The 15523-nt window shown below is 36.0% G+C and overlaps 1 protein-coding gene across 1 annotated transcript in view; it reads left to right on the forward strand.

The window, feature by feature from the left end:
• The window catches only part of LOC127094512 (eukaryotic translation initiation factor 4 gamma-like), a 31010-nt gene extending 26205 nt beyond the window's left edge, over positions 1 to 4805 (forward strand). Inside the window, exons 3-5 of the mRNA XM_051033336.1 lie at positions 4279 to 4364; positions 4429 to 4506; positions 4581 to 4805. Of these exons, the coding sequence (XP_050889293.1) occupies positions 4279 to 4364; positions 4429 to 4506; positions 4581 to 4805 (389 nt within the window). The remainder of the gene's footprint in view (positions 1 to 4278; positions 4365 to 4428; positions 4507 to 4580) is intronic.
• Positions 4806 to 15523: the final 10718 nt, after the last annotated feature.

Raw genomic sequence — 15523 nt, forward strand, 5'->3', positions numbered from 1 at the left:
AGGGATATGTTGTGTTTTCGTGTGAGTTGGAGAGTAAGAAGTCCGAATACATTGTAGCATATTTATGATGAATGTGGTCGTGATGGTTGTTCACGATGGTGGAAGTTTGAAGTGGTGAAGGTTATTGCATGTAGAGGTTTTTTGTTGTTGGGTAGAAGGAGATAACATGAAGAGGATGAACAAATGATGTTGTGTACGGTGCGATGAGTTATGGTTCTGTGAGGGTGAGTTCGTCGGAGAGTGGGGGTTGTAGTTGTTCATGGTTGAGTGTTCAATGTTTGATGGTGGTTAAGTGTGAAGAGAGGAAGGTGAGGCGCTGAGGTTTATGTAATGGTGTGATGTGCAATGGATTATGTAGGGGATGATTGCAGAGAGAAGATGAAGGGTAAAAAAATCCATATGAGGGAGGTTCAAGTTCAGTCAGAAGATTGGTCATTTTAAAGATGATCCGTGAGTATCTTAGGGCGTGTTTGGCTATGAGACCCTTAGAAAAAACCTTTTCCAATTTTTTAAATTCTTTCAATTGAATCCCTTCAGGAATGGGAATGCACTATTGGGAAAAGATAGATTTTCTAATTGGGGTACGTTGATCCCCTCATCCATTTTTCACTCTTACCAATTTTATTCCTCTTTCTTTTTTTTTCTTTTTTTATTTCCTGATTTTGATTGGTGGAGAAAGAGATAAATGGACGGTGGTTGTGAGCCCTTGATTATTTTCAATCTAATGGCCAAAAACTAAAACTTAGTAACAATTAAGGTTTGCTAATTGAATGCATTCCTCAAATTATCCTTGGATATTTTGGGAGATCAAAGTGAGTTTTAAACAAATAAATGAAATAAAATTTGAATCTCTTTTAATAAAGGAATTAAAATGAATAAAAATCGGGCTAAAAAATGTGCAAAAAAGTAAAATGAATGCATTAAAATAATCTATGTGAAATATACTTTCGTAAAACAGACAGATAAATATCAAATTTTGCAGTAAAAAGTACTCGGTTGAAAAGGCTCAGGCTAATCAAAATGTGAATGAAAGTGGGACCGAAAAAATAAAACGAGCACACCAGGTTGAACTACTTGAACCGTACATCAATAAAACTAACATCTACAATCCCAATCTTTAGTTTTTTCGCCCGCTAAGTTTATTGACATTTGAGAATCGATTCAACTGGTCTGTCTGTAAAACCAAAATTTTATTCTAAGAAAAGTAAAGTAAAGTTGGATGCATGAAAGTTTAAAATGCCTAGACAAAATTGGGGTATGGCACTCATACCATTTTTGGTCACAGGGATAACGAGAGTGTTAACATGAAAGAGTTGTTTTTCATTGATTGTGTACTTAAGCCCTCTCAGATCCGCACAACAGAGTTCATGCTCGCACGTGTGCAGACGGTTGCCAAAGCCACAAAGGGGAACACCGTCATTAGAGGTTTTCTTACTTCCATTGCCCACGCTTTAGTCCTACTATTTACTGGTGAATTTGGTAAGCAAAACAAGTTTCTATTTATGTGAATTATGGTTTTTAAAACACAATGTTGTCAAGATCGAAAAGTATTGTTTGAAAGACAATGACCCAAACTTAAACAAAATCAGAATATAAAAGCTTTATGAATAAAATGGTTATAATCGAAATGCAAAGATTTAAATGATATAACTTGAATGCAGTAATAACTTGAACGTAAAATACTTTGAATTCATAAATGTGAAACACATACGTACATATTTTCTTGCTCGTTTCTCAATACGCAAATACTTTGAGGTTACATGAATTTTAGTACAATTGTGGACCCCTACCACATAAGAAATTGTTTACTTATATAATAGTCTAAAATAACTGCTCGCAACGGTCGACTAGACACATTGCACCACGTCTCATCTCCATGCAGTCGTTATCTTCGACGGACTTCCACATGTTTCTGAATAATCGTTTGGTCTTATCCATATCTAATTTATTCGACTGACCAAATAACCAAATCAAATCTTGGAAATTTTACTAAGTCCAAATTTCATGCATCCCCTGATCTTTGGCTAGCGTTCGATTGGGACTTGTTAAGATACACTTCGACCAACCAAAAATCATCAGTTCAAGTTATGGCCTCAACTGACCATGTTCGATCTCACACTTCACCATGGCATGCCTTCGTGTCTTGCTTACCATTAATATCCATGTCTAAAATCCAAGGTATCAAATTGCCCCCAAAAATTCCATGTTTCAATTTAGATCAGAAAAGAGAAAAGTGACATTTTTGAGTGTATTTTCGACATTGTTTTATCTTCACTACTGACGTCATCGTCATCATTACCACTTTACTATGCTATATCATTCTCCAAAATATTTCCTTAGAATCTCATCATTACTCTTGGTTTATAGGAGAACATGAATGTGCATATATTCACTAACTCCTCCATTCACATTAATGTTGTCACTTTGATCCACTTCCTCCATGCGTATGCCATGTGTCCGATTCTGATCAGCAATTTGAGATTATAAATACTCAACCTCTTTAATCCTTTCATTTTTTTTCGTTCACGCATTCCTTCCACTTACTTGCGCATAAAAAAGCCTTTACTTGTTCTTTGAAAAAAACCACAAATGTCAACAATGACAGCAAAAACTCCAACTCCAAAGCTTGATATTGGAAAGAGTCCCTTGGCCTTTAAGATTTTACCAGAAGAAAACACTAAAGGGAGAGATTTCGTACCTGAACCACCATTGTTGAAAGAGAAAACCTCCAACTGGGCGAACTAGGTACTCATTCATTTATCTCTATCTGGTAAACTCCTCACATTCTTGGGTCCTTATCTAACTGCAAAGTCGCATTCTGGGAAAGTCAAGAACTTCTTCCCAGGTTACCTAGTTACAATGCCTTCAACATTAAAAGAGCGTGCCTTCGATCTATCTTTCATGGACAGTCATGCACGTGTTTTTCGATCTTCCCCTCTGGCACAAAGCAAAAAGTACATTGCCTGGCTCGACAAAGTTCAATCCCACAGGAAAAAACAATGGTAGGAATTAGGGGTCTATGACATGATTAAAATTTCTTGATCTGGACATAGATATAATCCAACAATGTTGTTAGTATCGATCTTTTTCTGGGAAGGTTTGACCAACACTTTTCAATTCCCTTGTGGCATGTTAACACCGACTTTGTTCAATATAACAGTTATCACAAGCCTAAGCCCCTTAGGTGAAATTTTTACTCTGACCTTGGAGACAACCAATGAATTCACCATTGAACGCTTTAGTTTTAAGAATTTCATCATTGACAATCATGACAAGAAAAATGTTGAAGTCTCCGACCATGAGCATATTGCCTTTTTAACCATTTGGTTTTCCTACTTTGTTTTCTACTCCGGCTCCTTGCAAGTAGCCAAGAAATTCGTACCCTTAACAATTCAACTTCATGAGGATCGAAAGATCTCATTAAGCAAACTAGTCCTAGAAAACCTTTATCAATCACTTGGAGAAGCTTCCTACAAGCTAAAACACCTCCATGAAACCAATAAATTGTTCTTGCTTTCTGGTCCCTTTTGGCTTCTCCAACTCTGGTTGAATGCCACATTTGAGCCAAAACTTCAAATAAATGAGTCCACAACTTTGATAAAATAGAATAATCGAAGGGCTATAGAAGGTACAAGGATCTCTTTGACCACTCCCTACGACATCCCTTCACGAATCAGCTTCATGAAGTACATGGAACTATTTATTGAATCAACCACTTTTGTCTCGACTGTGGCCTCTTTTATGGACCGATGTGTTGGCTCTCATTAGTATGGAAACAAGTTTCCTGGTGTGTTTCCCTCATCCGCTGTTATGTTGAATTATGTCTGTGCATCCTTTTTAACTCTCACGCTTCTATCGACGAGAATCAAAACTGGGACTCTTGGCTATGACTTTGTTGGATGCCAACCCAACTTAATGGCCAGACAATTTGGCTTCAGTAAGCTACTACCGCACTCCCTCTACACTCGAGACATTGATATTTTCTAGTATGAGAGAAATTTAAGTATCGAAGACCATAAAGCCTGCATGCCATTTTCCCATAACCAAGTTCTCGAACTTCCTACTTTCCAATTTCAACAATCTTTCTACCTAACGGCCGAATACCATAATTAGTGGACACAATACTTCAAAGTCCATTTTCCAGAAGAGAATTTTCGCAAAAGACTGACAACCGCCCTTTCCACCATTCCAGATCCTCCAGAAAAAAATGTAAAAATTTTCTTTTACTATCAATTTCAAACTCTCCTATATTTTCAATTTCTCACATTTCAATTTCAGGTGAACCAAAAACACAAAATGATACCAATGTCGAAGGACCTTCCGACGCTGGAGAAGTTAAGAAAAATGAATATCCTAAGAAAAAGGTAAGTCCTTTCTCATCAAACCATCTTAGTCATTGCAAGAATTCTAATAGTTTTGCTTTTCCAGAATCAAAAGTGTGACCCCAACTCTCCAACAACTTCTAAACCTCAAAAGAAGAAAAAATCAAAGACCATTTCAACACATGTATACTTATTGACTTTGAATCCCCTTTATTGTCTTTGATAATTCCTCTATCTAATTTGGATTAAACTTCCTAGACCACTACTCCTCCAAAACCACAGGAAATCTCGGTTTACAATGAAAGTTCAGAGGATACGGAGGAACACCTCATTATTTCAAGAAATAGACCTAGAGCTTCTCCTAAGCCAAGTGTGAATCATAAGAATAAAGGAACTCCCCAAAAACCCAAACCCAAAAACGACACTGCTGCCATGATTGCTGGTCCTTCCCAACAAGAAACATACAAAGAAGAAGAACATTAAAAAGAAAACGAAGAAGAAAGACAAGAAACGAATCAAGAACTCCCTCCTCCTGATAACCAAGAATCAGATGAACCTTAGGAAGAAACAGTCGAAGAAGACAACAATGAACCTAAAGTAGCCCTAAACTCAACTTGTAATTCTTTATGTACTCTTTAATATAGACTTCAACTCACTATATTTTCTTTTCCCAGGAAACAAAAGAAACGAACAACGAATAAACCTAAAAATTATCAGGTATCCCTTGTTAGATTCCTTATGAAACCTTTTCTCATATACTTTTGTCGGACTTTTTTGATTCCAGCATTTCGTCTGTCAGTCCAGCCGCCAAGCCCGTCAACAAAACAATAGACGCATCTCCTTAATCGCAAACTGAAGCCAAATTTGATGTTGAACAGTTTTCTCTACAACACAATAAAGATCTAGATGATACCACTTCCTCGTCCATGACAATATAATTTTATAAAATCCAAAGTCCAACAGTCCAACAAAGGTTGACGAAGATAAAACTATCCCTGATGCGAAAGACAACCCGACCATAGAAAAAAAAACTTCCACCAATGACAAAGAGCAAACTCAAGCCACTATCCATAATTCAACATCGAATACTTACTTGAGTCAATACGAAATTCTGGCTCTTAAAAGAAAGAACCCAACTGAAACTTTGAAGCGCTTTCAGAAACTGCGCAAAATTTCGACAAGTTCCAAGTTTATCCATTCTTTTGACGCTTCTTCGGTCGATACATGCAATGATCCATTGAACCTCCTGATTCAACAATTAAAAGCCAATATTTTTTAGTCTGATCTCCTGAATGCCATCAAAGGGGATGCTTGACTTGACATTGATATTCGATGATTGCTGATTGAGCTCAACAAACAACGGGTGTCTGACCCCATGGTTCAATTCCTTTTGAGTTTGAAGCCTATTTCGATCAAGAATGCATAGACATTGATCTTAAACAAACTAATAATACTCGACTTCGACAAGTGAAGGATGCCATGATGGTGGCCTGGTACTTAAGCAATGCGTCTGAGCAGGAAGTTGATAAGCTCAAAACTAATCTCCAAGAGTACACCAACAAAAAAGAGGTATTGGATGAACAAATTGCACAACATAGATCAAAGATTGCGAAATTGAAAAAAGATATCGACAACCTGGAGAAAGAGAAAGTTGAGCTCGCTTGGGAAAAATCACTACCTGCTAAAGAGATGATTGGCGAAGAAGCCACCAAAGGTGTAGAACACGCTGAGGCTGCCCTTAAACTGGGGCGCAAAATCAACTCTCTAGAGGAAATTTGTGACCGGATGACTTCCATACTCGACTTCTCTAAGACTAAGCTTGAATACTTCAAATAGAAATTCCCTGCTTAAATTGCATTTTCATTCCCTTTGCTTTTCATGTTTGTAATGACAATTCCATTTTAGCACTTTAATACCATTTTTGCGCTTGTTATTTGACGCATATTATTCTTTATCAATTAAAATTTCACATAGCATATGCTTATATCTTTTTATATATTTACCGTTTACTCTTAGAATTCGTTTATCAACTGATAACTCTTCAATTTCATAACCATTATTCAAAAATGTATGGATAATCCGAAATGGGCCTTCCTAATTTGGAGACCATTTACCTAGAGTCTTATCTCTTTTATCCATAGGTAATATTACTTTCCAAACAAAATCTTCAATCGAGAATGATTTTGCTTTAACCTTCTTATTATAGGATTTGGCAACTCGTTCTTTTTGTCTTATTAAGACATCTAGCATTGTTAGTCTTTCCTCGTCCAAATCGACCATTTCATCTAACATCATATTCCAATAATGGTCGGGTAAAATCTCATCTTGCCTTTAAACTCTGACCGATTGCAGATAAATTTTGATAGACAATACAACCTCATGTCCATAAGTTAACCGAAATGGAGTAGTATTTGTTGCCTCTTTAGGGGACGTATGACATGCCCATAAGACTTGGTATAAAGTCTTGTGTCAATTCTTTGTTTTTTTCCTAACATGTTTCTTGATTAAACCAATGATAATCTTATTGTCTGCTTTGACTTAGCCATTAGCCTGGGCATAATAAGGCGTCGAAGTTAGTAGCTTAATCCCCGTTTCAGATGCGAATTCTTGCATCTTTCGACTAGTGAATACCGACCCTTGATCAGTCGTGATGGTTTTAGAAATCCCAAACCTATACACAATGTTTTTTTTAATAAACTCTACTATCACGTCTTGGTCAATATTTACTAAAGGAACAACTTATATCCATTTTTTAAAGTAATCTATACCAATTAGAATATATTTATGACTCTTGGAAGATGTTGGTCAAATCTAAAACCCATCCTCTAAATGGCCATGGCTTCACAATTGTATGTAGCTCACTTGCAGGGACATGTTGGATGCTTGAATGTACTTGGCACTCCTGACAACCCTTGGCAAACTCAATAAAGTCTTTCAACATTGTAGGCCAATAGACACCTTGGCGACAAAGCAACCATTTCATCTTGTGCCCCACTTGACAGACACCACATGCCCTACTATGGACATTCGATGTAGCCAAGTATGCCTTCACCAAGGCATTTAATAAATACTCAGGCGTTTTTAAAAATAATTGATTTCCTATAATCACATAATTAAGGGACCTATATTTTACCTTCCGATCAGTTGTCCCATTCAGATTGTCCAAATATTCAACAATTGGTTTTCTCCAATTAGCATCAGTCATATTTTCTAAAGTAATAACCTCAAAATTTTCCGGATCTGCTGATCCTAACTTAGTCATTTCTAGATCTGGCGGAAATAATCTTGTTGACTTTAATCTTCCCCAAACTTAAATCAAACCTTATAGCTTGTCTTTGGACGCCTTATATCCTAAAGCAATTTGCGCCAACACATTCACTTCTTGATTCTTAAGTCGAGGAACATGTTGAATGTTAAAAAATTCAAAACACCTGATGAGTCGATTAACTATAACGAAGTACATGATCAAGTTCTCCCTAATACATCTACACTCCTTTGTCACGTGCTTCACCACTAATTGGAAGTCTCCTCTTACTTCAATTTGTCTTACCCCCAAATCTAATAAGATTTCAAGGCCAACTATCAAAGCTTCATTCGACTTTGTTATTCGAAAAAGTGTCGTTAACACTATATTTGACTTTGGTTGGAATTTTGTTTGAAGAAATGATTAAGATTCCAACACTCATCCCATTCTTATGACTGGAACCATCAAAGTACAACTTCCATGGTTCTGGCTCTAAATAATTTAAAGGTGTCTCGACTATCGAATGATCCACAATAAAGTTTGCAACCACTTGCTCCTTCATGGATTTTAAATGTACATAGATTAAGGAGTTTTCTATTAAGGACATATCCTATTTCCCAATCCTACTATGCAAGATTGGTTTAGACAACATATGCTTTATAACTTCAAAATGAGAAAACACAAATACATCGACCCGTTTTATATAATGCATCAACTTCATACATAAAAAGTATAAACAAAGGCATATATTTTCTATAAGACTATACCTAGTTTCTGCGTCATTCAAGACTCGACTGAGGTAATATATGGCCCTTTCGACGCCATTATCATCCTCTTGAGCTAACATACTTCTTATAGTCAAGTATGAGGTAGCAATATACAACCTCATGAACCTATTTCTAACTAGAGGGGACAAAATTAGAGGCTTCATCAAGTACTCCTTTATTTCATCAAAACCCTTTGATGCTCTGACTGCCAAATGAATTCTTCCTTCTTCAGGTGGAGGAGCAGCGAGAACACTCAAATCTTGCCACTTAGATTTGAGATGAACCTCCTTAAAAATTTAATCTTCCCCAAAAGGGATTGAAACTCTTTCTTGGTTGAAGGCAGCTTAGTTTCACTGGTGGCCTTAGTTTTGTTCTGGTTAACCTCAAGGCCCTTATTATGAACAAAGAACCCAAGAAAGTCTCTAGCCTGCACACAAAAAGCACACTTAAGAGGATTCATTTTCAGTCTGTATTTTCTCATCCTTTTGAATGAGTTTCGAAGGTGGCCAAGATGACCGGTTCCCGACACAAACTTAATGACTATATCATTGATATACACATGTATAAATGTTTCGATATAATCATAAAAGATAGAATTCATCACCACTGATAAGTTGCCTCGACATTCTTCAAGGCAAATGACATCACTACCCACTCGTAGGTGCCTAAAGCCACAGTCTGCGGAATATCTTCATCTGTAACGAAAATTTGGTTATATCCATAATAACCATCAAGCATACTAAGGTACTTAAAACTCGCTACTGAATCAACCAACATCTTGGCGACATGCATTAGGTATTCGTCTTTTGGGGTTGCAGTGTTCAGGTCTCTGAATTCGACGCACACCCTTAACGTCCCATTTTTCTTAATTACTGGAACAATATTTGCAATCTATTCAACATACCTTTCCGTTCTTATGAATTTCCTTCTCAGGAGTCTTTCGATATCCTCCTTTATCTTGAACATGACCTCTGGCGCAAAGCTCCTAGGCATCTGCTTGACCGACTTTCTCTCCGATTTTATTGGTAGTTTTAAGTCCACCAATTCCTTGCTCAAACCTGGCATTTCATTATAATCCCAAGCAAAGTAATCTTTGAACTCATGAAGTACATCAATTACCTCTAACCTTAATTTTGGATCGAAGTTGGCACTGATGTAAGTCAACATTTTTGTTGTTCCATCGTCCAAATCAATTTCTTTAGTGGGTCCTAAGGATGCATCTTTGTGGTAGACACGACAATATATCTTCCAAAACCCAAGTGGGTCCTGAGGCTGCCTTTGAAACCACTAATGTTTTCGACTATTTTTGCTAATCTGAAAATGTTAAACATACATTTTCCAACTTAAAGGAGACTATTAGGGATTAATTGTTATTATTTTATTCTCGTTATAGTTGTTGCAAGTACAATAATGTTAAGCTTGCTTATGATATTCTAAACAAGAGATCTTAAAGGTTGTGATATGCAAAAACTGATGGATATGATGTATCATGTGAAATATATATATATATATATATATATATATATATATATATATATATATATATATATATATATATATATATATATATATATATATATAGCCATAACCTAGCTAAATTTGCAGAGTCTCAAATAATCTTAAGCACGACTCACACGATCACACTCTATTAGAGAGTGTGGTGGATAACCCATCATCGAAGATACATCAAGACTCAGTCAATGACACATGTCAAACCTCGCATCTATAATCTCGTATGTCACTCACACGAGTCCACTCCACTAGGAAGCATGGTGGGTGAATCATTATCGAGGACGTAGTGAGTTTGCTTTTACGTCTGACACATGTGTTACCTTTCCTAAATTCATATGTCATCTCTCTGCATCTCACTTAGTCAAAGGCGAATGAGTCAGAGTTATTATGTGAGCTTAGATCATAATATATCATAAAAGTCTACAATCCCCAAACACGAGGCTTATAAGAGCGAAGTGCTTAAGAAAAGACAAAACAATCAACTTCAATTATTTAAAAGATTAGTTAAGATTTTTAATATTAAATGTTATGCACATATTTTTATTAAACAAGATTTTTCAAATAAAATTCTAAAATAACCTATTTTTCAAAAAATTTACGGTAATAACCATGTTTAAGGAAGCATGCGCCAGTTGGACTGACGCATATGCTTTTCATTGAACAAAGGCACCAATTGCTTGGGCGCATGCATTGAAGCATGCATGTGAAGGCTCCACATGCAATGGCGCATGCATGTGTAGCCATGTGTGTGTGCCACAAGCAATGACTCATGCTCCACCATTCATCTATTATAAATACAACATCTCTCCCATAATTTTTCACACAACTTCTTATACTCCTTCCATTTTTATTCAATCTCCTTCAATTTTCTTTAAAATGTCTGCATATTTATACTTGTGTCCATATGCTCATAAGAGAAATGACGATTTAATCTTTTCGGTAGTGCAGCCCCTGATGAAGACCCAACTTAGGAATCTAGATACATTCAAACATCTTAACAGGACCTTGAACCGTTGGTTAGATGGAAACTTTGCAGATGGTGAAAGGATCAGAAAATTTCAACGGCTTGATATGATGTTCAACTAAAATGGAGAAGTTCATTTCTGGATGGATATTAGAACTGACAGAGACGTTTACAGGATGATGTATACTCCTCAGAAAATTATTTTGATAGTTGTAATCACATAGTTATGTTGTTTATGTGTTGTATTTGTTTGTGATGGTATTTTATTTGTTGTGGTTTCTTGTGTTGTTGTTTATATGTTGTTTATGTGTTATATTTGTTTGTGATGATATTTCCTCACAAAATAAGGCATGTGCCCTAACAAGATTCCTCTGCCCTAACAAGACAAGGCATGCGCCCTCTCCAATGGCGCATACTCACCTGCATGCAAAAATACAAGGCATACACCCTTACCATTGGCACACACTTATTCTTATTCTTATTTTTATTACTTATTTCTTAATTATATTTTATTAGGACCCAAAGAGATTTCGATGTCGTGTACATGAATATGTATCACACGGTCCTTTGATAGAACCATATATTTGAGGATGAGGTTTTGGTAATCAACTTAACATAGTCTTATAATCAGTTGACTACAAATTTATTCTTGCTTTATTAGAAAGATGGAGACCCGAGACCCACACATTCTACTTTTCCTTTGTGTGAAGATACAACTACGAGACAGACTTCGGGCCAACCTAGGGGTTAAGGTATTAATTTAAAATATCTTAAAGAATATTATTCAAGTATAACATTAAATGAAGAATCTACCGAGTATGAAAAGATAATTAAAGCTCGACGTTATATTAGATTCTATTTGGTAATTTTTTATTTTCTGAAAGTACGGGTAATACCGTAAATATTATGCATTTGTCGTTGTTACGAAACATAAATAAAGTAGGCACATATAGTTGGGATTCAACTGTTTTATCCCATCTATGTAGTTCGTTGTGTAAAAATGTAAAAAAAAAATACTTGTACGTTTTATTCTTGCGCCTATTTGCTACAAGCATGAGGTTGGTCAAGACTGTCGTCACTCACCCCGGTCAACGAGAAGCCATTCACATTCCCCTATGCAACAAAGTAAATTTATATTAAATCTTCTAATTTATTATACTTTATAGTATAACTAACTTTAACTAATATATTTTCAATCTTTTTGATCTAGCTGGTCAGTTAAAGGGATGAAGTACAATAGGTGTCCCAAACCCGCTGTAGTAGTCTGTCACAATCTTTTAAACCACATTGGACCAGACGATATATTACTACTAAACAACTCTACATTTGATTTAAAAAAATTATCCATTACATATCCTCTAATCATGTCAAATTCTTATACAATTTATTTGGAGGCCGTATCTGGGTCTTGATCATCAGGTTAACCATGATGATGCTGTAGTTTGGACATCAAAAACACGAATTATTCGATTCACTACTACGGAGATGCACCCAAGCGGGCGTGTAAAATTGCAGTTAGACATGCAATAACAAATTCCAGAACCTCCGACGTGTTTGGGAGATTGGCATCAACAAAGAGTCGATGACCAATGATATTATTTTGATTGGAGAGACTTCACAAAAGAGATGTGTCGTCGTTGGAGGAATCGAGGATAACACATCTTAAGCGAACCAGTCGTACATGGTGCTAGACCAACTCAACATTATATGACATGATTTAGGTCGACTACAATACCACAGTTTGTGTTTGAGCCAAAGTATTTGATTGATCCACGCCAACGAGCTTCGTCATCAAACGCCCAATAACAAATCCCCACCCAAGAACAATGTCAACCCACCCAAACCCAACGACCAACCTCACACCATCACCCTTCCATATACACCTAACCACCAAACATCCAACCTCGCAACCAATTTATGTCATACACCCAAACTCAAAACCATGAATCAAACCCTAACCACGAATAACCATACGCAACCACCACAACAATCTATAGCCCAGATGATTCATACGATTCAACGTCATGCCATCGCAGCCCCTCATTAATGAACACCCAAACATCCCATCCCCACAACACCCAACCATTATTTGACTTTAGTACACCATAAGAACCATTACTTTATTTCCAGGATGATTAAATGCTCCAATTCGGGCAACCATACCTTCTATAAACTACCCAACTACAACAACCCAACTACGACAACATGGGCACCAAACTCAATTACGGAAGCACCGTTGGCGACAACCCCCCAACTATTAGGGAGAAATGATGTCAAATCTATCAAATACATCTGGACCTTCCACCAGACCTTCACACCAGCCACCATTGCATCATGTCCGCATTCAAAGATCCCAAACACCTCAGGGAAATCGTGGGAGATCTCGAAGACAAGCTAACGCACCTGTGTAGCGGTAAATTCATGACCATCAAGCTATGGATAAGCTAGACGTCAATAAAACCAGAGTCACCATAATGCTTTTATTATTTCCGAGGGAAAAGTACGAACAAAACCCAAAAATGAGAAGTTTTCAAATTAAAACTAATAAAATGCCAGAGATTACAGGTAAGGGGGTTGGTTACACAGAGGGAAGGTGTTAGCACCCAAAGTGTCCTAGGTACTCCTAGGGAGCCCTTTCTTGTGTACATATGTGTTTTTGTACAAAATGATGTTTGTAATAAATAGAGTAAAAGGGATGAGAAAAGAATTCATTAATTATACTTTTGTGTTTAACAAGAGCTTCGAACTTGTGCCTACGTACCAACATAAAAATGAGGGATCAAAACCTCGTAGTTCGTGGTATCAATTTCAAAGTGAGCGGATTACTTTTAACAAAATTTAAGTTTAACAAAAAGCACAAGAGGCCTAAAATGGTTTGAATGAGTGTTAGTTTTTTTTGGCTTTTGAAATTTTAAGTCAAGTATAGTTAAGTTCATTTACAAGTTTGATAAGAAAAGAGTTTTTAAAATGCAATGGCATAAGGCCAAAGTTTCTAATTTTCAATATGGTCTAAGTTTAGAAAACAAACACAAGCAAAGAAGATTTTTAAAAGGAGGGAGAGATTTGAAATTAATGAAATGGGGGAGAGATGAAAATACTAATCCTAAGCACAAATTTAAAAGTTAAGAGTTGAAAAAATCTGACCTATGGGCCGCAATCCAATAGACAAGAATGTCATATAGAAACCCAAATTTCCCTTGGACTTTAGAATCAAGCAATATTAATACACAAATAGCAAGATGAAAGCAAGGCATCAAATAAAGATATCCATGTCCAAGCTTAGCAACTGCATGATCTTATTCAAAATTTCCCATGCATCAAATGACTTCCAAAAGTAGGCATTAGACACATGTTCAAAATAATAGCTTTAATATGATCATGTTGCAGATGAACTCAAATGGATCTTCAACATTGTATCAGATGAATGTTCACTTGACAAGCACTTGGTTTCATGAAAGTTGGCATTGACCAAGTCCTTTTGCATAGGAAGTGTTTCCTAATTCTAAGTCCATTGTCTCAGATCAAACCCAACAGTCCACACAATTTTTTTTTTAGGGTTTTTGTTCTTATTATGTACATTATGGTCAAGAGACCACAAAAACAAACAAGTATATACAAACACAATATATCACAAATTATGGCCCAAATGGGCAAAGTGAAAATGGCATTAAAGTAAACAAATTGAATGGTATGAATAATGGCAAATGAATAAAGCTTGAAATTAAAGTACATAAAAGTAAATGGCTTGAAATTAAATGTTAGTTGTTAGTTGATTAGAAGTTAGTATTGCTTTTACTTTGTATTGTTCAAGTCATTCTTTGGAGAACACTCAACCCACTATTCATAAGCATGGATCCTTGAACCAAGATATCTTCCAAAGGAAGGAAAAAAGACCAAGTTTCCACACAATATCATGAAAGAGGGGAGACTTACAATCTCACTTACTAGAATGTTATGCCTTTTGTGTCACAAATTTAGCGCTATGTTAAGCAATCATAATTGGACTTATGTAGAAGTCACAACTATTTGAGGTCGGGCAATAAAATTTTGGTGTTAATGCATGTTAGAGACATAGTATAATGGACTATGCTCATGAAACATACCACACACAAAAAGAATATGCAAAAGTGTGATGGACCTAATCTCATCCATACTCATGTTGATTTTGCAATCAACTAGCCTTAGGATATAGAGATATCATAGGTCCATGACATAAATGAATAAATAAGGGAAATGAGATGAAGAGGGAGGGGGAATGGAATCAACACAAATTGGTCAAAGGGGACCTTTACCAAATTAAGATCATTCATTCATTTTAGGAGATGAAATGTACATTTCATCAATCCCCTAAATCCAATGATCTTAACTTAACAAAGTCAAATCAACCTTGACCAAGGCCCAACAGCACAAGTCAAACTCAACAAGTCATAATAGAAGCTCAACACAATTTATTTGGCATTTAATAAATTAAAATCAACTAAAATATGCATTAAATTAAATTATGGTTGGTCAATTTCCTAAAACCTCATCAAAACACCAAAGAAATGACCATGAGATTTATCATAGGTCAAACTAGGTCAAAGGACCTTGGAGAAAATTTTTCATAATTTTTGGAAACTTAAAACTATTTTTAAACAATTAAAAATATTCACAAAATTAATTAAATCATGAAAAATATTCATAATGATCCAAAAAATAACTTTAATTCAGAAAA

This window comes from Lathyrus oleraceus, chromosome 6 (genome assembly GCF_024323335.1).
Source record: "Lathyrus oleraceus cultivar Zhongwan6 chromosome 6, CAAS_Psat_ZW6_1.0, whole genome shotgun sequence".
NCBI lineage: Eukaryota > Viridiplantae > Streptophyta > Magnoliopsida > Fabales > Fabaceae > Lathyrus > Lathyrus oleraceus.